Consider the following 24509-nt stretch of genomic DNA (forward strand, 5'->3'; position numbering starts at 1 on the left):
CTAAACTTAAAATAAAAAATAACTGGCAATTTTCATTTGATATAAAATCAAGTTAATATTTTGAGTTACATTTTATTAAACAAGAGCTGGAAGTTATTAGAGGAGCAATCATAGTTGTGCTCTGTTAATTACAATTGTTTGGGAAAAGAAATGTCAGATTTGGTTTTTTTTTTACGCTGCACTTTTTATAATACATTTTATATTAATAAAAACAATGTCTTCCCTCCATTTATAACCTACAGAATTTAATATTTCTCCCAAATAAAATAATAAAATTGCAATTAAGATAAAGTTCACCATTATCCAAGAACACATTGATCCACTATGTTTGCTTCTTTTAACTTCTTGTATTTTTAAATTCATCCAAAGGAAGAATGTAGCATGATAATAGAAAACAATTATGAATACTGCGTACATGTATTTTGGTTATACAATGTTAATGATATAATGAAATATAAAATTAAACTAGATTGATTTTAACTGATTAAAAACTCTCTGTACAACACCAAGTGTATAGCATAATCTGGATAGGTTTGATTAGAGGGATGCAGTGGTTAACACTGACTCTGTGTTCAATTCCGGACCTGGGGTCCTGTCTGCATGAATTTTGAATGTTCTCCCCGTGTTTGAGTGGCTTTCCTCCTTGTGCTCTGGTTTCTTCCCACAGTCCAAAGACATATTGGTAGGTTAATTGGCTTCTGGGAAAGCTGTCCCTGTTGTGAGTGTGAGCCTGTCTGTGTCTGTGTGTCTATCCTGGGATGAACTGAAGTCCTGTCCAGGGTGTATCCTGCCTTGCGGTCATTATTTGCTGGGCAGGCTCTGGCTCCCCCGTGTCTTCGTATTGGAGAAAGAGGTTAGAAAATAGATGGACAGTATTGATTAGGGAAAAAAAATGGTTCATTTTAAAGTGCGATTCTAAAATTTTGCATTTCCAGGACTCTAATGTCTTTATTGAAGCAGGTAGAAGCACATAGAAAGCTAACTGAAATTTCAGCATGAGAGTCATTTACATTAAAGTGTATCACTGTGGTGCTATTTGGGGAAAAAAGTAAAATAAATCCTTTTGGCATTGTTTAACATAGAGAACTGAGATTCTAGCAATATGGCAGGTGGGCAGATGGTTTCAGTACCATATGTAGAAAATCCAACTACATTTTCATTCACCCACATGTAGTTACTGTATGATTTTTTCACACATATCCATACATTTAATATACTGTCATGCTCTTGCATTGTGTGCACTGTGAGATTCTATCTCATTCCTCTCATAGATCACGGACAAACATGTGCCTGTTCACTGGTGTCTTAGCCCTTCATGCCACACATTACATAAATCATCCCACAGATTTTAATAACATCTTACAGTAAATTGGCTAATTAGGGAATTCACGATATACAGTAGCTGTCACATTCTCTTCTTGTAAGAAAGCTGCTATTACATGAGCTATATGAGCACTTGTATTGTTCTGCTGGAATTTTGTCATGTCAAGATAAGCCTGCAAGAAAATCAGTAAGTCAGGTCCCATAATGTGAGCAGTGTAGCACTGTATCACTACTGGAGTTCTAGTCACTCCTGTCCAGACTATTACATTTAAACTCGTCAATTGATTCAGGAAGATCTGCACCAAACCTTGATTCTTTGCTCAAGAGAACTTGGCTCCTCTGCTGGCAAGTCCATCTGTGACCTTCCTCAACATACCAGTGCCACAATTGCATTGGTCTCTTGATCAATGGGGCATACCGGTTCCATAACATTCAATAGGTTAAATTGCCTCACGATTTGTGCCCAATCATCTCTGTCAGTAATACAGTGATTTATTTCTTATGCACTCAAATGTGTCACAGTTAACCATGAATGATCAATTAATCCAAATTATGTCAACAACAATTAATCAATACGCAGAATTTATATATTTAAAAAAAAATCATGGTAGAATAGTGTGATATGTTTCTTTTGATGCCCAGTATATTTAGATTATTACACACATTAATATTCTAGACTGAGTCTGATTAGAAGATAGAGATTACAGTGCGTGGGCACATAATCTATGAGCCTACTGGAAATTTAGAAATATTTAAAAACCATGAGATTTAATGCATACCATGCCATATCTGTGAAGATATTGACAAATACCTAGCACTACAGCTGCCAAAGTAGGTTTCTTATGATATGTTATTGTAGTAGACCTGATTTGTCCTCAACATATTTCTTTTCTTGGTAACTTCTCTGCAATATATAGTTTCAAACCCTGGCAAAGTCAATTAAAGTCAAAATGGACAACACAGTATTTCAATAACCTTACACTGCATGACTGTGATTAGTAATATACCTTTACACATATTACAGTTCTTTAATTTACAGTACTGTAATTTTTACTTGCATTGTACAAGTGAATTTCCTATAATAAGTTTGGACTTTGCTATGTAGACGTTTTGTCCTAAATTATTGTCAACCATATGTACTGTATATAACCACAGGAGAAATCCCAGATTTGTTTCCTGACGATGAGGTTGAAAACATTATCTCTGGTGTAAGGAATGAGGTCAAGGGCCTGGGATTGTTGGACACAAGAGAAAACTGCTGGAAGTTCTTCATTGATCGTGTTCGGAGACAGCTCAAGGTGTGCTTGGTTATCATCCTCTTCATTCTTTTGTGTTTCTACTGTATGTACAAAATTAGTTAACTAAGTTGAATTCAGTTTCTAGTTGCTTATGTATGCTTGGACCAGCACATCCTCATTTCTTTCTATTAAATTACTCCACTAAAAAGATACAGTCAGCTAGAGTAAAATTGCCCAATCCATATGAAATTAAGATATTTTTCATAGGATGTCATTGTAGCTTCAATCTACTAATAGTAGCAATGAAAAGTGCACCCTTGTTTTGATTTAAAGGAAGACCACTTAACAAGTGTTACATGTACAGATTTTGATGTCCAGTGAAAGATAGATTAGACAAAGTGTTAACAGAAGTATGCCTGTGTTGTTTTTATTTTCTTAAGTTTCAGGTACATTATTCAGTTGATCAAGACATTGAATTGTATACTGAAACCAGAATGGACATATTCCTTAATTCTATGTCGATCAAAATCAATTTAGTTTATTTGTTCTTTTTTGTATTCTGTTGTAATTGGGACATTAGTGTACTGCAAGATATTCTGTTTTCTAATTGAAAAAGCAGTCAATCTAAAACAAAGCTCAGGAGATTTAGAGCCTTTGATTAATGATCTGTTGGCTGTACAATTCTAATTGGCAATATTTAGTAGGCAGAAGAATAATAAAGAATTTAAAAATGAGTCTTTTGCCCCACAGTTCATTTGACACAAGTGTCATCATATTCTCTCTTTTTTAATACAGTACATCACATTATCTATTTGCCACTTGTTGCAGAAAGACATGTCAAGTAGCATTTCCACTACAGCTTTTGTCTTTCAGAGGCTTGCTGTTCTTCCTGGAGTTAATTAATCCATTCTGTCTGTTTTATTCATATTTTCTAGGGCTTATTTAATAGTTAAGAAAAAAAAACACAAGCCTGTCTGTATTTTTTTTCGTATCCATTATTTTGCTTGGTAATATTTACAGGGAAGGATGCAGCTTTTGTGTTAGTTGCCATTTAAGAAGACTATTTCTCTCTTTGTTTTCCAAAGAAGCTGGACCTGAAACTCTAAAGCTACATTATTTTTCGTGGTTGCTGTGCCTCTAAAACCACACATTTAAACAGCAAATTGCTTTTATAGCTTCTAGTTGTTTGGAAAACTATTTTGTCTGGAAAGAGCTAGCCTATGTCAAGGACCGTGACTGGAGCTGTGATTAGGATGCAGTAGATGGGCCATAAAAACAAAAAAGGCAAGACATGATAATGATTGCTGATATGGGAATGTATCCGATTCAAAATCAGATTTCAAAATACGAACCGAACATTGTTTCGTATAATATCAGAATTTTAGTTAATTTCTTTTTTCGTCGGGAAAACCAGAGAAGAAAATTTTAAAGATATCCTCTTTTTGATGGGACAGAAGCATAATGCCTTGAGATTATTGTTATTTACTGGACTGCTGTGGAGGCTTGTTATTTTATCCTAAATTGGAATGCTTTAACTGAAGGTCTGAAAAGCAAAGCCAACAAAAACTGTCAAAGCCACCTTGCTGTTCAAATCAAATATATTTTGATTTCATAAAAGATTCCAAATCTATAATTAGCTGAGATGATGCATTAATAACTATGATTTTACTTTGCTGTTCTTTTTTAGGTTGCCCTGTGTTTCTCACCTGTGGGAAACAAGCTGCGGGTACGCAGCAGAAAGTTCCCTGCTGTAGTGAATTGCACGGCTATTAACTGGTTCCATGAGTGGCCGCAAGAAGCATTGGAATCTGTCAGCTTGCGCTTTCTCCAGGAGACAGAAAACATTGAGGTGGGCACCAAGTCAAATATGTCAAATCAGAGAAGTGCTGGCACTTCTCACCTGAGTCAAAATCTAGTAGCTTAAAACCTGTACTCCCTGCTAACTGTATAGACAAAACAAGACAGCTTGAGTGGATGCCAGGATCAAATGCACTGGCCAGTATTTTTTATCATTTCCTTTTTTTCATTCAATGGCCAGATGAGGAAAGACTATTAATCATTTTGTAAAATGTCCTGTTTAAGAAATGTAACTGTCCAAACCAAAACAGTCAATCAAGGCTGTACTGTTTAAATTGATTTAACTGTTGTGATGCTAATTTGATATTCAATTATACATACAAAGACATAATATAAAACAATCTTTATAAAATATAAAATCTTTATAACCAGCTAGTCACGTCTCATCTGTTTAAAGAGACTTTTACTCGTCACAGTCTCTGATGCTCATTGGGTATCAGTTTATGTATTAGTAAACAGAAAGCTCAAACTATATTATTATTATCTACAGTGCCTTGCGAAAGTATTCGGCCCCCTTGAACTTTTCAACCTTTTGCCACATTTCAGGCTTCAAACATAAAGATATAAATTTTTTATTTTATGTGAAGAATCACCAACAAGTGGGACACAATTGTGAAGTGGAACGAAATCTATTGGATTTTTGAAACTTTTTTAACTAATAAAAAAATGAAAAGTGGGGCGTGCAAAATTATTCGGCCCCTTTACTTTCAGTGCAGCAAACTCACTCCAGAAGTTCAGCGAGGATCTCTGAATGATCCAATGTTGTCCTAAATGACTGATGGTGATAAATAGAATCCACCTGTGTGTAATCAAGTCTCTGTATAAATGCACCTGCTCTGTGATAGTCTCAAGGTTCTGTTGAAAGCGCAGAGAGCATCATGAAGACCAAGGAACACACCAGGCAGGTCCGTAATACTGTTGTGGAGAAGTTTAAAGCCGGATTTGGATACAAAAAGATTTCCCAAGCTTCAAACATCCCAAGGAGCACTGTGCAAGCGATCATCTTGAAATGGAAGGAGTATCAGACCACTGCAAATCTACCAAGACCTGGCCGTCCCTCTAAACTTTCAGCTCAGACAAGGAGAAGACTGATCAGAGATGCAGCCAAGAGGCCCATGATCACTCTGGATGAACTGAAGAGAACTACAGCTGAGGTGGGAGAGTCTGTCCATAGGACAACAATCAGTCTTACACTGCACAAATCTGGCCTTTATGGAAGAGTGGCAAGAAGAAAGCCATTTCTCAAAGATATCCATAAAAAGTCTCGTCTAAAGTTTGCCACAAGCCACCTGGGAGACACCCCAAACATGTGGAAGAAGGTGCTCTGGTCAGATGAAACCAAAATCGAACTTTTTGGCCACAATGCAAAACGATATGTTTGGCGTAAAAGCAACACAGCTCATCACCCTCAACACACCATCCCCACTGTCAAACATGGTGGTGGCAGCATCATGGTTTGGGCCTGCTTTTCTTCAGCAGGGACAGGGAAGATGGTTAAAATTGAGGGGAAGATGGATGCAGCCAAATACAGGACCATTCTGGATGAAAACCTGTTGGAGTCTGCAAAAGACCTGAAACTGGGACGGAGATTTATCTTCCAACAAGACAATGATCCCAAACATACAGCAAAATCTACAAAGGAATGGTTCACAAATAAACGTATCCAGGTGTTTGAATGGCCAAGTCAAAGTCCAGACCTGAATCCAATCGAGAATCTGTGGAAAGAGCTGAAAACTGCTGTTCACAAACGCTCTCCATCCAACCTCACTGAGCTCGAGCTGTTTTGCAAGGAAGAATGGGCAAGAATTTCAGTCTCTCGATGTGCAAAACTGATAGAGACATACCCCAAGCGACTTGCAGCTGTAATCGCAGCAAAAGGTGGCTCTACAAAGTATTAACGCAAGGGGGCCGAATAATTTTGCACGCCCCACTTTTCATTTTTTTATTAGTTAAAAAAGTTTCAAAAATCCAATAGATTTCGTTCCACTTCACAATTGTGTCCCACTTGTTGGTGATTCTTCACATAAAATAAAAAAAATTTATATCTTTATGTTTGAAGCCTGAAATGTGGCAAAAGGTTGAAAAGTTCAAGGGGACCGAATACTTTCGCAAGGCACTGTATATCTATATTATTTATAACCAACATGCACGATGCCTTTTCCCTTTTTTATCAAATCAACCAAATATACATTGAAATTGATCATTGCTACAACCTATAAACAAGATATTTTATTTTACTTTTTCTTCTCTTGGCAAATTTACTATCTTTCAGCCAGCAGTAAAGGAATCAGTTAGCAAATTCATGGCTTATGTTCACACCAGTGTGAATGAGCACTCCAAAGGTTACCTGGCTAGTGACCGTCGGTTTAACTACACCACTCCTAAGTCCTTCCTGGAGCAGATAAAGCTGTACCAGAACCTTCTGGCAAAGAAGAGCAAGGAACTGGCAGCCAAGATGGAACGCTTGGAAAATGGACTTCAGAAACTAAACAGCACATCTGCACAGGTGACGTGCTCTCATTCCCTATTTGAAAAGCACAGGCTGTTCATCTGGTGAAAGCCAGAACAATCTAGTTTTTAACAGGCCTTAAAAAGTTTCTAGGTCAGACAAAAACTGCTCACTGTTGCAGTGAATAAATGGAAGGAAAATATGCTTAGAATCCTGACTTTGAACATATTATGAAACAGTACCGCAGGGAACAATGTTGAGAAACAATATTAACAGGAAAAATAAGAAATAAAATAAATCACATATATATATATATCGTACAATATTCTGCATATAAGTTGACCTGAGTATAGCACATTGCAAAGCAGTACTTTGCATCATTTACAATGAGGCCACAAAAGATCTGGTTTACTAATGTCAGCACCTTTGGTGTGTTAGTGTCACATGCTGCATGTTTATTATTACCACATAAATCTTGCTAATAAGTTAAAAAAAAGTATCCCCACTGCATCTATTTATTAATATGCGCATGATTACGAAAGCATGCTTCAGCTCAAAAATCACATCTGCAGGAATAGATTAGGCTCCCACTGAAATTTTCTCAATCCCCCAAAAGACCGAGCCCCAAACAGCAAATACTAAAGCATTTGCTGACTTTAATTATTTTATAGCTCATTAATGTGTACAGCTGAGGGGAAAAGCAAAAAGTATGAGTTTAGCATTTTTTACTCCAAATGTATCTTCGATATGTACTCTTTAATTGGAGTTATTCCTATGCTATAGAACAAAAAATACTCTTGATTACTAAAAGTGTTTTTTTGATAAGGTGGAATACATTTTGAGTTTGGGTTAAAAGCTTTTCAGAGGCTAATGTCTGTAAGGTATATCTTTAATCTTAGATGCTTTCAGATGAGATGCAGCTCACTAATTGATGAGTCATCATGTTTAATATCTTAGGTGTTTTTACCGTTATTTCCCGGGAATACTTCTTGTTCCATCCAGTATTGATTTTTGTTTCCAACATGTATCTTTACTAACTATGCTAATGCACTTGGAGTGGGTTGCTATCTAAGCCCTAAGATGGTTTGGTTAATGGAGCCTCCTACAGGGGTTTAAGTCTTTACAGTCAATTTAGGCACTTGTGAGTGTGTCCCTAAAGCTGTACTATCCAAAATTCATTAATTTTCCATCAGTAATACAGACTCATTCTGCACTCTAAGGCTTTTATTTGTTTTTCAATAGATCCAAGTAGAAAGTTGAATGATTTAAGTTGGCTTTAAGTCTTAAAAACTGTGTATATGTGTTTTGTAAATGCAATTATAGTGTTATTTGCAAGTCTCTTCCAAGTGTTATATAGCCCATATGACTATTAAAGTGCTCAGTACTTTCTTATCACCACATCTTTGCCTGCATTACACGTTTTCTTTCTGCTTTACCTATTTACTCTGTTTTTCATGTCATTCAAATATTAATTCAGTTGAAGGCTACTGTTTTTTGCTGGAAGGTGCATCCTTTCTTGTAATTAAAAAGAAGTGACATACTGTATACGGTCACATTGCTACAGCCTATACATGAAACCCCAAACCTGTTCTTCAAATATCTGTACAGTTCACACTGCACACGGTAGGGTGTCATTGTCCATTTGGAGTTTTGTATTTTAGCAGATTTTTTGCTAAATACTTAAATGTGTAGTTTCAGTGGTGGTTGTCTTTACAGCTTGAAGTTCATCTTTCACTTTCAGCTGTCAAAAATGAGGAGAGTGAAACATTATTGTTAAAGGTTATGTGAGCACTATTGCAGATTGGATTGCTTAGGTACTGGTTACTAAACTCTACATCATTAATAGCCAACTAGATTAATCCTATTCTAACATATCTTGTTACAATCAAATTATCAGTCTCAAAACATCAAAAAGGTGTTTGCATTCCTTATAGGCCTTATGCATTTTTTATGTGTTTAATTGGCAATATTTTATAAATAAATAAAGCCCATCTTAAAATAATTATTTACCAAATTCACATAAATTAGTGTCAAGTTCAGTAACAGTGGCTGTGCCTGTACACCAAATGCATGACATGGCATATTTTGTTTTGTACATATCTGCATATAGCCAAAGAATATTCTAATAAACATACAGTACAATGGTTTCCTTTTCTTGGTTAAACATTCCCTATTGTCAGATTAAAAAAAAAACAATTTACCAACTTGGCACGTGGCATGTTGGCACAGTGGTTTGCATGCAGCTTTGTAGGACTGGGGCCCTGGGTTCAATTCTAAACCTGGGGTGCTATCTGCATGGAGTTTGTATGCTTTCCCATTGTTAGTATGGATTTTCCTCTGGGTGTTCCGGTTTCCTCCCACAGTCCAAAGACATGCTGGTAGGTTAATTAGCTTCTGGGAAAACTGGACCTGGTGTCTGTGTGTTCTCTGCGATGGACTGGCATCCCATCCAGTGGATATCCTGCCTTGCACCCATTGTGTGCTGGGATAGGCTTTGGCTCCCCTATGACCCTAAAATGGAAGAAGCAGTGAGAAAAAGGATGGATGAGTTATCAACTTATTTTTTTGTGTGAAGGTGTAAGCCTGTTTCTGTATTTTGATGTTTAACTGTAAATGTTACTGGCTTAGAACAGCTTTGTTATAACTGCTGTTTCTTCAACTTGTTAATATGCTGCACATTCAAGAGCATCGGTAATGGCTTAATTACTATTGCAACACAACTGATACTTCTATAATTCTTTTTCGTTAAACCTGATTAGGCTAGGAATTACTTATGGGACCAATAATAAAAAATGGTAAAGACTGTGATTCACTAACAGTTGAGTTAGGAACCACTGTAAATAATTTTTAAAACTGCTAGTGAGTGCTAATATTACTAGGACTAAGTGTTCTAGCTTCTTGAGAGAATGGTGAAAGTGGAGTGTCTCAAATTATTTTTAAATGACACAATCTGAACAGCTGTTTGGTTCAGATATGAAATATGAAAGAGGCAGTATTTTAAGCACTTTTCTTCTAAGAGGTTTTGTACCTTTTGCTTTTTAATACTGTATGAATTGAAACATACATTATGCACTACATATTTAATATTTATCTATAGAACAAAACTGGAAAAATGGTACAGTATATTCTTTATATATAAAGATGACCAGAAATGATAGTTGCTTGTTTTAATTTTAATTTTAAAGTATTTTTGTTTTCAAAAACAGCAGTTTGTTCTTCATAAGCTATAGTGCATTATTACAGGTTTGATTATTAAGGTCCTTTGATTTTAAATTAAAATTTTATTTCAATTAAAATATCCTCAAATTTTAGAAAGGTGCAGTGAGTAAAAAGGCTTGATAGAGATATGGTTAAACATTTTTAATAGCAAAAGTGCGCCAATTATTTATTTTTATGCTGAGAAAGGATAACATTAATGGACAGATAATTACTCCTTAGGGAACTTCAGTCCAGTAGGAGCAGTAATATGAAGCATTGTTCAGCACAACTTAAATAGAAGAAAAAGTTTTCTATTAGCGAAGATGACTACTGCTACTGTACGTGCAGTCATTAGTCACATTTAGAAGTGACATTTGTGAGCATTTTTATTCAAAATCCAATGTGACATTTAGAAAAAAAATAGAAACCAAGTCATAGGAAAATTTATTTAAAAATCAGACATTATTGCTGTGATTCAGAAACAGATTATGAAGAAGGAATAATAGGATAATGATTAAATCTTAAATATGTATAATCCTATACACAATTTATACAATGTTAACACGTTGTACTCTTTTTAAATGAATATACAGAACAATATAAGAGCAAATATTAGAGTAAAGCTTATATACCACTTGTTTAATTTGATTCAATAATAAACTTGCATAGATGGCTCCTGACTAAAACTTTTAATAGTTGATAATGTTTGAATGTGTTTTTAGTTGACCAAATCAAGGAGAGCAAACTATGAGAACTGAATTACAAAACTGTAACAATTAGTATTGGATATACAGTATAAGTATCTAAAATATTTCAGTGCCATTTATATGTTAGCTTCAGCTAAATTACAAAGATGTTACAGTACATACTGTATGAATGTCATTTCCGCGGTTATTGCTGGAGAAAAGCCTTTACTTTAGGTTTTACACTTACTGACAATACGCATGTATCTTAAACCTTGGAGTCATCTGTGTGAATGTCAGCAGACATCCCACATTTTGGCCATCTTGTCCTAACAGGTGGATGACCTGAAAGCTAAGCTGGCTGCACAGGAAGTGGAGCTGAAACAGAAGAATGAAGATGCTGACAAGCTGATCCAGGTGGTCGGGGTGGAGACTGAAAAAGTGAGCAAGGAGAAGGCAATTGCTGATGAGGAGGAGCAGAAAGTAGGGCTCATAGCAGTGGAAGTCAGTAGGAAGCAGAAGGATTGTGAGGAAGACTTGGCCAAAGCTGAACCAGCTCTCATTGCTGCTCAGGAAGCCCTGAACACTCTGAACAAGGTAAGAGCTTTGTGTGGGTCTGCCTGTTTGATCCCATGCACTCCCTGAAAGAGTGCACATACACGTTAGATATAGATGATTTGCTGTTCTAAATCAAATCTCCTCTGTGTGTTACTGCATAGCCAATTTTTCAAATATTAAGGATTGTTTAGTGGATTGTTGTGTCCAAATGTCTAATGATATATATATATATTACTAGAGAGAAATTTTTGGTGACTCTCAAGAACTTCTGCTTCCCTTTACTACCAAACTTTTAAACAAGGGTCCCTTTACAATATGTTATGCTTCACTATGGATTTACAGTAAAACATTAATTTTATTAAAATTAATTACATATCTTAGCATTGCTGTTATGATGCCTCTAATCCATTGCTATTACTACCCACGGAACTCTTCCATTCATAGTCGAAGATTGTATAATATGCTTTTCCTGTCTGTTCTTGTTTCATACAACCTTTTGTTGTTCTTTAAATATCCATTGTGTTTTATCTGATATTGTTCTTTTGTGAACAGAAGCTGATTAACTCTGTCCTGTGGAGCATTTGTGAAATGTATGCAGTACAATAGTTATCCATGAAACAATGCTTGTATGACATGATTCTGTATCATTTTAATTTGGCTTGAATAAAAATTTCTACTGAGCAAATAGATACTAATGGTATAGTATGCATATAGCATACAGATTCAAGGAAAACATTTAAATGTCTGCTTTGAGATCTCTAGTAAGATTGACACTGAGATGCGAAAATAATTTATTCCTAGCCTTTTAATAATATTCATACAAACTCTTCTGTCTCATTATCAAATAGTGATATGTGGGGCTCTATACTTGTAGCACTTATTATATTTTGAATTATATATTGAATTATATTTCTTTAGTTTTTATGATAATATTGTACACAACCACTCAAGTTTATTAATATAGAATGCCACAGCACTTCTATTAAGCAAATGTTCTTATGCTGCATTCCTATTTTAACTCTAGCTGCTTGGTTAAAGAAAATTCATTTCCAGAAAATTAACACATCCACAGAAATATGAAAGCTTTTTGTGGTGATATTCACTTGTTTCTTAAATATCCATTCTAATTATATGGATATATAGAATATGTGAGTATATAAAAATTATGTTTTGTTTATAAATATGACTAATATTGCTCTTATTTTACATATGCATTCATATTTATATTCATATGGGAATATATCATCTGATGTTTTGCTTCTTAAATGTGCTGTTGGCTGTCTTAGTTTTCTTTCTTTTTACCTTGGTGGTTAGATAACTGTTCCAACTTAATCAGCTCTTGAAAAGAATTCTTAACACTGAATTAAAGAAAGTGACAGTGTGAGCCAGTGTATGAGCACAGTGTTTCACTAATGGATAAAAAGGCCCGGTGTGCTGCTAATTTGTATACCCTTTTACACTTCCTGTCAACGGTCTTTAAAAATGCTATTTCATGAGGTTTTGTTTGTTAAATAATGTAAAATACATTTAATTAGAAAGTTGGAGATTTAACAAGACGCATTCAATGTGACCCTGTTATGATGACATAACCCCCTAGAGTTTGTAAAATGTTGCAGCCTAGCTGGGTCACAAGACCGAACGTCTGGCTTACTGGATTTGTTTGCCTGCCTGAATGCTGTGTAGGTTTGGCAAGTTGGGAGATGTCTGAGAGACAGTGGATTAGGTTGAATGGAGGTGTCATGACTCGGATTACTGAGACTGATGCCTGTGAATCACTGAGAATTTAGAGAAGAAATGTTGAGGTGGGGAATGTGGCATAGATGGTTTTGTGTGAGCTGTTAGGGTAACATAGCCATCTGGGTCATAAGACAAGCCTCAAATGCCTGGGAGGAAACTAACTGAATTCCAGCTGTTACCTACCTTTTTTTCTTACTGGACATCTGTTATTCAGGGCAAAATAATGAAGTGAAATGGCTATAATATCAAAAAATATTCTTAAATAAATTATTTAGTTTTAGCCTGCATATCCCCATTTCTCTTTTGGCCTTTCGAATATCCTTTTTTACCTATGCTTGTAATTATTTATACTCCTATTCTTTAATCTTTAACTCATTAAAAAATGTCTTTCCCCCTGAACTTTTTCCTAATTGCTTTGTTGAACAATTTGAGATTCCATTTTTAGCTTTTAATTTGCTCGCTTTTGGGATGAATTTGTCATTTACTTCAAGCAGAAACTGTTTAACTTTTGCCATTCAATCAACACCATATCTACCATTCTATCATTCTATTTCATGTTTGCTTTCAAGAATTTGTCAACTTTTGCTTTGGACGTAACGTATACTTCAAAGCATGACATAATATGATTTCTGTTCCTTAATTGTTCTTAGGTTCACCTTACCTTGGTTGTTTGAAAAGACAAGATCTATACACTTATTTCCTCTTGCAGGTTCTCCAACAAACTGGTTAAGAAAGCAGTAATAAATCACTTGTATTATTTCAGTTCCTTTTGGTGACATTCCTATTGGTCTTTCCCAGTATATTTGAGGAAAGTTGAAGTCTCCCGTACAAACTACTTCTTCTTTTGGACTTAATTAATATTTTTTTAAATATTAGTATTTTTTTAAAAGCTGCTACTGACTTCAGAAGTGCTTCCTAGGTTGACACATATTTTAAGCCTCCTCTTTGAAAAGGGAGACATTAGTACTTACTTAATACTCTTATTTTTCATTCCCACAGAATAACCTGACAGAGTTGAAGTCGTTCGGCTCACCTGTCGCAGCAGTCACTAATGTCACCGCTGCTGTCATGGTGCTCATGGCACCAGGGGGTAAAGTTCCTAAGGACCGGAGCTGGAAGGCAGCTAAGGTCATGATGGCTAAAGTGGACAGTTTCCTAGATGCTTTAATCAACTTTAACAAGGAGAATATCCATGAGAACTGTCTGAAGGCCATTCAGCCCTACCTCCAGGACCCGGAGTTCAGTCCTGAATTTGTGACCTCCAAGTCAAATGCTGCCGCTGGACTCTGCTCCTGGGTGATAAATATTGTAAAGTTTTATGAGGTGTACTGTGAGGTGGAACCAAAGCGCCAGGCGCTGAGTAAAGCCAACGCTGAACTGGCTGCAGCTCAGGAAAAGCTGGCTACCATCAAAGCTAAAATCGCTGTAAGTAAAATGCAAAAAATAATGGGGATACCAGGGGTAAAAATGGAATAATTGTCTTGAGAAAAAACATTCAAAAATGCCTTTTATGTATTTTTTTAACCATTTTAAGGTGATTTTTTAAGTACATTTATAAACTTAATGAAGAAGCTTTAGAGTACTGGGAGAGGGGATCTAATGTGAGTAAATTTCCAGTTTTGGTGAATCCAAACTAAAGCACAGCAAAATATATTGTGTTTTCTGTGAGGTTCCTTTAAACATAAGAAGGAATACATCAAAGCATTTTCTAAACTTGATAAATAATTCTTTTGAAAAATATCTCCATTTGATCTTTGTCATGTAATGAGTATTTAAGTAATACAAGCTCCTGAGCTTTCTTCAGATCCTCTGTCAGCTGAAAAAAAAGATCTCTTTCTAATAGCACCTTAATGAGAACTTGGCAAAGCTGACAGCGAAGTTTGAGAAGGCTACTGCTGACAAGCTGAAGTGCCAGCAAGAGGCAGATTCCACAGCACGTACCATCTCTCTTGCCAATCGACTGGTGAGTGAGTCTGGCATGAGTTGAACAACAAAAATGTGTTTCAGAAATGCACGTCACACAAAAGCATTTAAATTGCCACTGAATTTAAAATCTTGTGAACAAATTATTGTTCTCTTTGTGATTGGTATTTTTTTTACACCGTGAAAGATCATTAACTTTTTCATGCATGAGGAGAGACTTTCTGAAGGGAAAATTTAAAATTTTAGAATCCAATCAAATTATGTGTTTGATCCAGTATTTTATTGGAGCCACTTTAATGGCAGGCTACAGAAGGGTTAAATGAGCACATAAATAATTCAAATAAAGTGATAAAAAAATAATCTTAAGGAATAGTAAAATCAATTTTAGTATTTTATTAAATAATAATTTCTTGCCAGCATACTTTAGGATTGGGTCTTAGCGATTTTTAATTAAATTTTCTCAGTCCTAAAATCTCATTTGTCATAGTAGGATAACACATTAGATTCAGTATTATCTAAAATAAGCATGAGATCTATGATTATACTTGTTGTTGGTAGTAATATTGAAATTATCTGGACTGTACATACAAATAGCTTTTTAGAAATATATTTCTTTGATATTCTATGGACATTCATTTAAAACATGACAAATCTAGATTTAATTATTTATTGAGTAAATAAGGAAAAAGTGTAGTAATGGCCAAGCTGTTTCCTGTTTTATAGGTTGGAGGGCTTGCATCAGAAAATGTGCGTTGGGCTGAAGCGGTCAGTAATTTCCAGAAACAGGAGAGCACACTGTGTGGAGATGTCCTGCTGATAACAGCTTTTGTATCCTATCTGGGATACTTTACCAAGAAGTACAGAGTTGAATTAATGGATAAGACGTGGAGGCCATACCTTCATCAACTAAAGGTCAGTTTGGTTGGTGTACTGAGAATTCGCAATTGTTAAAAACGCTGATTAATCATCAAAAGAATTCTGGAAATATAATAAAATTAATCTTTCAAAAGGCATGCAATTATTAATCAGATCATTTTACAAATATGAGTTTTGGGGTCAAAGAAAGAAAGGGCAAATGTCCCCTTTAGAATTCAAATGGATTAAAGATCAAGCTTTGCTACTGTCAGTGGATATCAGCCATACTACAGCAACTTGTTAAATGGTCTAAGTAGAGTCAGAAGTCCAGATTTGAGATTGAGATTTTGCTTTCTTAGACCACTTTAAAATTTTTCAGTTTTAAAGAGTGGATGAAATTACATACAGTACTTGTAAAGCCCCATAAAATTGCAACTGAATGACAAAATGGCTTTTGACTACTCATTTATATCTATAGTAAAGTCCTTAATGATTCATCAGACTGATTTAAAATAATAAAACTTTAATACAAATAATTGATTTTAATCAAATCATTGTACAGAGATCAATGAAGTAAGAGATCAAGTACAGAGATCTTGAAGTAAGCATCATCAAGTACTACTGCAGAATTCTAATAAGTTCTCACCTGTTGACGGACATTTTTGGCATAAATAAGAAACTTCCTTAGATCAATGTTAACTGAGTCAATGGCAGATGTAGGGCTTAAATGAAGCCTTCTAAAATGCTTTTTTCTTAACTTTTGAATCACCAAACCCCAAACAACGAAGGCCACAAATTTTGATTAACCAAACATGGTGAATTTTGAAATATGATCAAAACAAATGTGATATCTGTCCTAAGTGTCATCACACTGATGCTCTGTGACTCTACGGGGGTTTCTACAAGTGTGTACAATGTAAGAAGTTGAACACACATTAATATAATGGCAGGACAACTGCCTACAAGACAATAATTAATATGTAATTGGGAAAATATGGTTATAGCATTGAAAGTGAAATATTTGGCACACATCCTGTGCAGTGATAAATCCTGCTATGCACTGTTTGCTTCCAAAGGGAAGATGTTTATATTTTGACAGCATGCTTTGTTCCACAGTATATCTGCCTTTCTGTTTAGTGTGCAGTTTACAGTATGATGGTGTTGTCATGTTTCTAATGGTGTGGACTACAATCCACAATGTTTCTGAAGAGCTGCCCGTCAATACATATTGTGTACTGTCAACATTTAAATTTATGATGAGGGTGGTCTGTGCATCTACCAAAATGACAACACGCCATATCAGTAAAATAAGAATTAGTAGAGAAGTCTAAAAGGAATGCTTTGGAAAAAAAACCAAACCTTTTCAGAGACTTTGCCACAAATTACAGAAATTAGATTGTAAAAATCTGCTGAATCAAATGTGAAAATAGTGGATGTCACCTTTTTTGATAAGGCCATATACAGAAAGTGCAACAAATTTATGTGATGTGAGCTTGTAATGGAATTAAAGTTGTGAGGTTTTACAGCTATAATTGCCATTGGACCTGGTTTAACATACTGTACTATTATTTTTTTAATATATTGGTAGGGAGGAGTATTTCAGTTCCTAAGCCTTATAATGCAAATGCATTTCATAAGTTGAAAAATTACTACTGTGTTTCTGACATTGCTGAAATTAAGAAAACATGAACATTCTACAAATTGTGGAAAAAGTTCAAAAAAGCATTTGTGTAAATGTCAAAGTAAATACATAATGCACTGGTTCATTACTTCAACGGTTAAAGCTTTACAGTTGGCTAAGTTTTAATTTACTTTTCATTTCCAGTGTTTAGGACCTGAGAGTTTATTACTTTTTTATTATTTCAGTCATCTGAAGAACACAGTGTTGTTGGGAAATAGAATTACTGTATTAAATATTAAAATGTCCATGCACTTAGAAAATCGAACTTCAACAGGAAAAAAATAAATATTTAAACTCCTTATCCTGCCTTAGAATGTCTAATCAGAAAGGCAAAGAATAAATTCCAACCACTGGATAAATTAATTTTAAATCCCATTAGTCTGCAGATTTGCTAGACCATGGAGGTTTCTCTTTCTTTTCTTGATAACTTTCTAACTTGTTTAGATACTGAAAATGTTTAATAGTTCTGTTTTTTTTGTTCTTTTTGAAATCAGACATTTGAGTATTCTAAAGCAGTGAATGTGGTAATGAGAAGATGTAAACACAGTAAATATAGTGGAATGACTATCCACAAGACCATTGGTGTTTTCACCTCTGCACAGTCTGTTGACTTGTGAGTAGCATTCATTAGGAGAGCTCACGGGAAGCTGTTTAATTTGAGAATATGCTTAATTAAAAAAAACAATGATTATCCACACAGACATAAACAAAACAAAAAGATTCTCTTGTAAAATCACCTGTGATTCTATTTAACTAGATTGCAGTGTTGCTTCAGAATGCATCATTTATGTGGGGCGGAACATTGAGGCCCAAGTTTTGTTCCTTTCTTAAGCCATACAGTAGGAATAAACGCGGAACAGCCATTTGATATCAAATGCAATCATTTGCGTGCTTCGGAATTAATCCATGATCTTACCTATAGCTTCTTTTTGTAAATTATTTTAAAACGACTTAACTTATCTTCTTCACACCTGAAGAAGGCTCCACAGCGGAACATTGTGTTTCTTTTCTTCTCTTTTCAGCATGGAATAAACCTTTATTTGTTCCTTAATATCATGATCACCCCTTTCATTTTACTCACTTAGTACATTCCTGGTTTTCTTATATAAAAATAGTATTTTCTAAATGTAGTGTTATGTAGCATACTCTTATCACTTTGTATATATATTGGTATAAATTCTGATTCCCTTAATTTATCTAGGTTACATTTCTATGTCTGAATTCTTTTTGTTTTTGCTGTACCTCCACCTCTTCCATCTTTCCTGTCTTTGGCCTCTGTTGAAAGAATTCACACATTTTGGAGTCTTTTCTTCAAATAAAGGAGAATATAATTTGCTTAAGCGTTTTAAACTTGAACACATTGTATTCTTCAGTATGTGATACTGTACAGTTGCCTGATAAATGAATAGAATTCTGGACTCATAACTGCTGGGGAACTGGTAACAAATTGCAGGTGAGACACTGCTGTTGTATCTTTGAGCACAGTACTTAATCTAAATTGTTCTAGAAAATACCCGACTATATAAATGGGTGCAATTGTAAGCTGCTTTGGATGAATACCTGAGATTTATATTAGATGTGTAAATATACATACTGCAAAGCTTTGAAATATAAACATGTAGGGAGGGAACACAAGTATTGTATTTTGTAATGCATCTTATGAATGTATACTGTATGTTAAAACAAGAAATGTAGTAGTGTGGAAACAATTCCAATTCCACTCAATTGAAGAGTATTTCTTAAGTATTCATAAATAGGACATGCATGTAGTGATCAGTGATGTTGCACCCTGCATAATAAAAATACAAATAAACATTGTATTGGGAAATTGCACTCAATTCTGTTAACAGACAAATGTTGCATTCATAGGTCCCCATTCCAGTGACTCCAGAACTAGATCCCCTGACAATGCTGACGGATGATGCAGACATAGCAGCCTGGCAGAATGAAGGCCTCCCTGCTGATAGGATGTCTACTGAGAACGCGACCATTCTTACTAGTTGCGAACGCTGGCCCCTGATGGTGGATCCACAACTGCAGGGTATCAAGTGGATCAAGAATAAATATGGAGAAGACCTCGGAGTGATTAGGATTGGCCAGAGAGGGTAAAGCACAGACTCTTTTCATGCTCTTTTGTGTTTTTTAATTATAGGTGTGACCACTATTGATCAAATATTATATAATGGAATTATACAATTCAGTATCATGGAGTGGTAAACAGAAAATCAGAAAAATAGCTGTATACTGTACATATGAAAAATATAAAAAGGTACAAATTTTAGGAAGCCTTTCATACCATGTATCCTGTTTGGTAGTTAATACGTATTTGACACAAGAAATACAAGAAATACTTTCTAGGTTTCTTTTTTTTTTTAGTTTTTAATGTTGCTTACATTTTCCCCCGACAAAGAGCTTGTTTTTGTGTTATTTTGTTGTTGTTGTTTTGTGTTATTAAGAAGACTATATCAGGATATAATTATTATTGTCTTCATACAGCTACTGATACAGTATTAAAGTTACAACTAAAATATTCCTGTTTCTTTCACATTTCACTTTTTTCACTCAGTTACTTGGATTCCATGGAAAGAGCCTTATCTGCTGGTGAGGTAGTTTTGATAGAAAATTTGGAAGAAACAGTTGATCCAGTTTTGGGGCCTTTGCTCGGTCGAGAGACAATAAAGAAAGGAAGGTGAGCATTTTAGAAAATATCATTTATACCTTGATGTTTCATTGGCATATCTCTATAACATTATGTTTTTTTTTATTTTTGAAATCTCTGTATCTTCTGCTGATTTTCACCACAATTCTGAGTAACCAGATGTTACCCAATGTCTTATTACTTATTTTATTTGTGAGACCCAGTCATCTAATTGGCAACTCTGATGTGCAGTGGGCTTGAATAATTTCATATGATTCACTTTGATCATTTTTCTTGGAATGTTTGAGGTACATTGTTATTATATGTAATTTTTCTGTTTTTTGTTTTTTTTCAGGTACATTAAAATTGGTGATAAAGAGTGTGAGTATAACCCAAACTTTCGCCTAATTCTTCATACCAAACTGGCAAATCCCCACTACCAGCCTGAGATGCAGGCCCAGTGCACCCTCATTAACTTCACTGTCACCAGGGATGGGCTGGAGGATCAACTACTGGCTGCTGTAGTCAGCATGGAGAGACCAGACCTGGAAGAACTGAAGGCAAGCATACATAACTCTTAGGGACTGGATTAGAATTGTAGTCACTCTGTCTGCTTTTGTGCATAGAAATTTCCCTGCTTACATTTAAAGCTCCCAGGAAAGTACAAAAGTTTCCTCTAAAGGTGATAATAAGAATAGAATTATTCCTTTCATTTATATAACACTTTTAATCCCAAAGGTTCTCAAAGTGCTTTACGTATCACCCCATCTGGGGGACACTTAGCAGTCGTTATCCACCAGCAGCCCCACTACACAAGATCTTGGGGAGAAGTAAGAAATGAAATATTTTACTAATTGAATTAAGGGGGGGGGGGGGCTTTTGGGATGCCAGATTGTTTCAGCCCAGAGTGGAATTTAGACAGAATCCCATAGTTAATACCCTTTGAAACTGTGCTCTGGGACCTTTAATGACCAAGTAGTCAATTTAAAAATCTCATCTAAAGGATGGCACCTCTTGCCTCCTGTAGTGCAGTGTCCCTGATTAGTGTACTACAGCATTGGTCTGGAAATTATCTGGAAATCTGGCTTATTACAACATTTTTTACAGGGCAGCATTTTGCTGCAGTAATTGTTGCATTAGATTCTAGCAGAATTATAATATATATTCCCTCTATTAAGTAATTAATATTTATTTGCTTTCTTTAGCTTTTGAGGCAACTTAAATGTAGCTCTTCGCTAAACTGTGAAGTTCTCGCTTCGAAAGGACAGCTTCAGTTTCAGTCACATTTTAGGCAGAAGAATGCATAGGGAATATAATTGTAATATTCATCAGTAAAATTGCCGATGAAGCCCAGATGGAAGGCAAAGGCTTAATTATCTGTGAAATTCAAACACAGTATTTGCACTCATACACTAACACGGATGTGGACAACATTAATGCCTTCTGTGATAAATTAGTGTAAATGGAAATAATTCTGTATATCACATCTGGCTCTGTTTTATCACAGTAGTAAAATTAATCAATTTTAGACTGTTGTGGCAACAGGAGACCCATAGTCAGACTACACTTGAATCTTGGAATCTACAAGGGTGTGGGTGGGTGGGTGGATCGAGATTAGCACATGTTAGGGCAGTGATGATGAAAGATTTCTTTAAAAATTATCCTGAAACGTGGTTCACACCTTCTCCTTCTCTCAATGACAGACTTGTTTTCGTGCAATCTTCTCTATTCACATGCAGGTTTCGACTTCACACCTCTATTCCCCTCTGTGCACTTAACACCACCTGAGTAGCCTCTCTGCCTCTCCCCTGCTCCCGTCTCCTCCACACTCCCAGCTTTTGTTCTCCTATGCTATTTAATCTTTGCTGTCTGCCCTGTCTTTCTCACACTCGAAGAAGGCTCCACAGCCGAAATATTGTGTTTTCTTTCTTCTCACTTCAGCATGGAGTAAACCTATTAATTGTTCCTTTGCAGCCTACGCATACTGACGCAGCTACCCACCTGAACTCCACTTGAATCTTATCTGTTATTTGTTTTATGCTCTAATTCTCTTAAATGTTGTGAAATTATTTTTTTTTTATTTTGGCGTATTGTAAACATTATTCTGCCAAACACCTGGTACACATTATATTTTTTGCAGCTTTTAAACTTTTTTCAAAGCCACTGAAAAATTGGAGCACATTGAAAACCACTGCTTTTAAAAATCAGTGTGCTTTTCTTAAATGTTTCATTTTATGGTGACCCTGATTAGTGTTTACCAATGATCTAATCAAGCATGCATTTTATAGTGATACTGAAAGGGGGTCTGCTTATTTAAGGATTGCAGGAACACAAATGGCTGCAGGAAAACATTTTTACCAGGGAAAAATTTTAGAGCAGTATTGTTTCAAAGATTGTGAGCTGTAAACCAATACTAAATCTGAAACTTTAAGTTATGCAGGTCAGCCAGATACAAATGTGAATTCATTTAATTTTTGACTTTTCTTTTTAAGTTCATCTTAGCACATCTTACAGTATATAATTAGTTTCAATCTTTCAAATTAGCTTTGATAAAGTCAAGGCAGTATGTGTTTTAAAACAGTGACTTCTATTGTCAGTTCCTATTTGACATTTTTCCTAAATTCCAGGCATATGGTGAAAATTGACTAAATTAGAAAGTTAATTTTAATAAATGTCAACTACATGTCTGTAGTTCCCTTTATTTGTAACTTCATACTAGTTCAATGTTTTTGGACCTCTGGTTCGGTGAGGCTGACTGCATATAAAAAAGAGCGGATCTCTTTCACTCCATGTCTAATTGTTTTACAATATTTACTGTGTGTTCAGATCAGTGTACAAAATCTGAGAAGGAAAAAAGGGATGGTTGTTTAGTAAGAAGCACTGAGACATTCTGCTCTGAAAATATTCAGGTGCTTTTCCATTTTATGATTTATCTAAAGATAAAGATAGATCTTGTTACTGCATAATTCCTAGCTAATCAACATTTTAGTCAGCTCTGAAAGTACATTGTTGTTTCCAAAATTGGATGCACTTACTGGACACTAGTTTACTAATTATTTCTCTGCAATGATAGGCATATGATCTAATTTTAATCCCAATTACTGTTTATACTGGATGGTTAATTGTTTGTTTTCTGGGCTAAGTAATTAGATACAATATGCCAGTGGATTTTGAATCATTAATAAATGACTCATTATAATTTTGGATTCGGAGCTGATATGCTTCTCTTCATCCTCTTTGAGACTGTTTACAATTTCAAGGTCAAATTCAGTCATTGGTATAATAAATTCCTCTGCATTTATTTAATAAACATATCATAAGGTATTTTTTTAGCTGCTGATTAAAACAACCACAATAAATCTAGCTCATAAACATTGTTTGCAGACAATGCATATTGATACTGCTTCATGGTGAAAAACAAAAATGTTGCTTCTATCAGCTGAATGTTTTGTTTCTATCGGCTATATAAGTTATTCCATATACTGGACATACAGTATACTGGATATGTTATGCTTAAAAAATCTTACTATACATTACCCAGAGGCATGGGGAAAAATTCTTAGAATCAATCATATTAAAAAAAAAAAACTTTTGCAATTACAGTACATTGTTCACCCTTTAATTTGTGAAAGAAAAATGAAACACTTTCAAGGAGAATGTAATGAACACACATATTGAGAAATAGCTGCCTACCCATTTTTTAGACCTGTCAGTAATGTTTGTTTTCTTTAAAGATAAAGTAATTTCTTTCTTTATAAGAGGACATAGTTCCTTAGCCAAGAATTGTTCAGTCATGTACTGCACTGTCTCATAGTTTATTTCATACTGACAGAAACGCAATTAATTGGCAGGTATATTCACTCAAGATGAATCAAGTTGTGTTTTTTTTTATTCTCTGGCCCCAGCTATATACCTGCCAATCAGTAACTTCAGTGTACTTCTCAACATACATAGGATTAAATTCCATTCCAACTTGTGTTGTTAGTTTTGTGTTAATAAATAAAATGCCTCCTTATGATGGCCTGCATATGTTGAAACTTTTTATTGAAGCCAGGCATCTGGTTACACCATGAGTCTGTTCAAGAAATGAGGAGCAGAAAATTCTGTAAAACATAAACATCAATAATACTGTAGAAATTTGGATTAAATTGTCTAGCAGATGTACATAAGTCAAAATACCTTTTAAAATATTTTGTGCGTTGACTTTAAATAAAATGCTCTCCCCTGCTTATTTCCTACAGTGTGATATAATAATCATCTGGATTACATGGGTTTAATTTAATGTTAAGCATGTAATGAAAGTGGGTTATTTCACTTTATAAGCAGTAGTAGAGGGAGGAGGAGGAGTAATGGTATCTATTAATTTTTC

The 24509-nt window shown here is 35.0% G+C and overlaps 1 protein-coding gene across 2 annotated transcripts in view; it reads left to right on the forward strand.

Annotated features, from left to right (window-relative positions):
- The window catches only part of dnah9 (dynein, axonemal, heavy chain 9), a 149234-nt gene that overhangs the window by 75218 nt on the left and 49507 nt on the right, over positions 1-24509 (forward strand). For both annotated transcript variants that reach the window (XM_088599618.1, XM_088599619.1), the window contains 10 exons: positions 2479-2621; positions 4249-4410; positions 6691-6924; positions 11085-11345; positions 14043-14468; positions 14887-15006; positions 15690-15878; positions 19372-19607; positions 20069-20191; positions 20496-20700. In XM_088599618.1, the coding sequence (XP_088455744.1) occupies positions 2479-2621; positions 4249-4410; positions 6691-6924; positions 11085-11345; positions 14043-14468; positions 14887-15006; positions 15690-15878; positions 19372-19607; positions 20069-20191; positions 20496-20700 (2099 nt within the window). The remainder of the gene's footprint in view (positions 1-2478; positions 2622-4248; positions 4411-6690; positions 6925-11084; positions 11346-14042; positions 14469-14886; positions 15007-15689; positions 15879-19371; positions 19608-20068; positions 20192-20495; positions 20701-24509) is intronic.

Source organism: Lepisosteus platostomus, chromosome 11 (genome assembly GCF_059453375.1).
Source record: "Lepisosteus platostomus isolate fLepPlt1 chromosome 11, fLepPlt1.hap1, whole genome shotgun sequence".
Taxonomy (NCBI): Eukaryota; Metazoa; Chordata; class Actinopteri; order Semionotiformes; family Lepisosteidae; genus Lepisosteus; species Lepisosteus platostomus.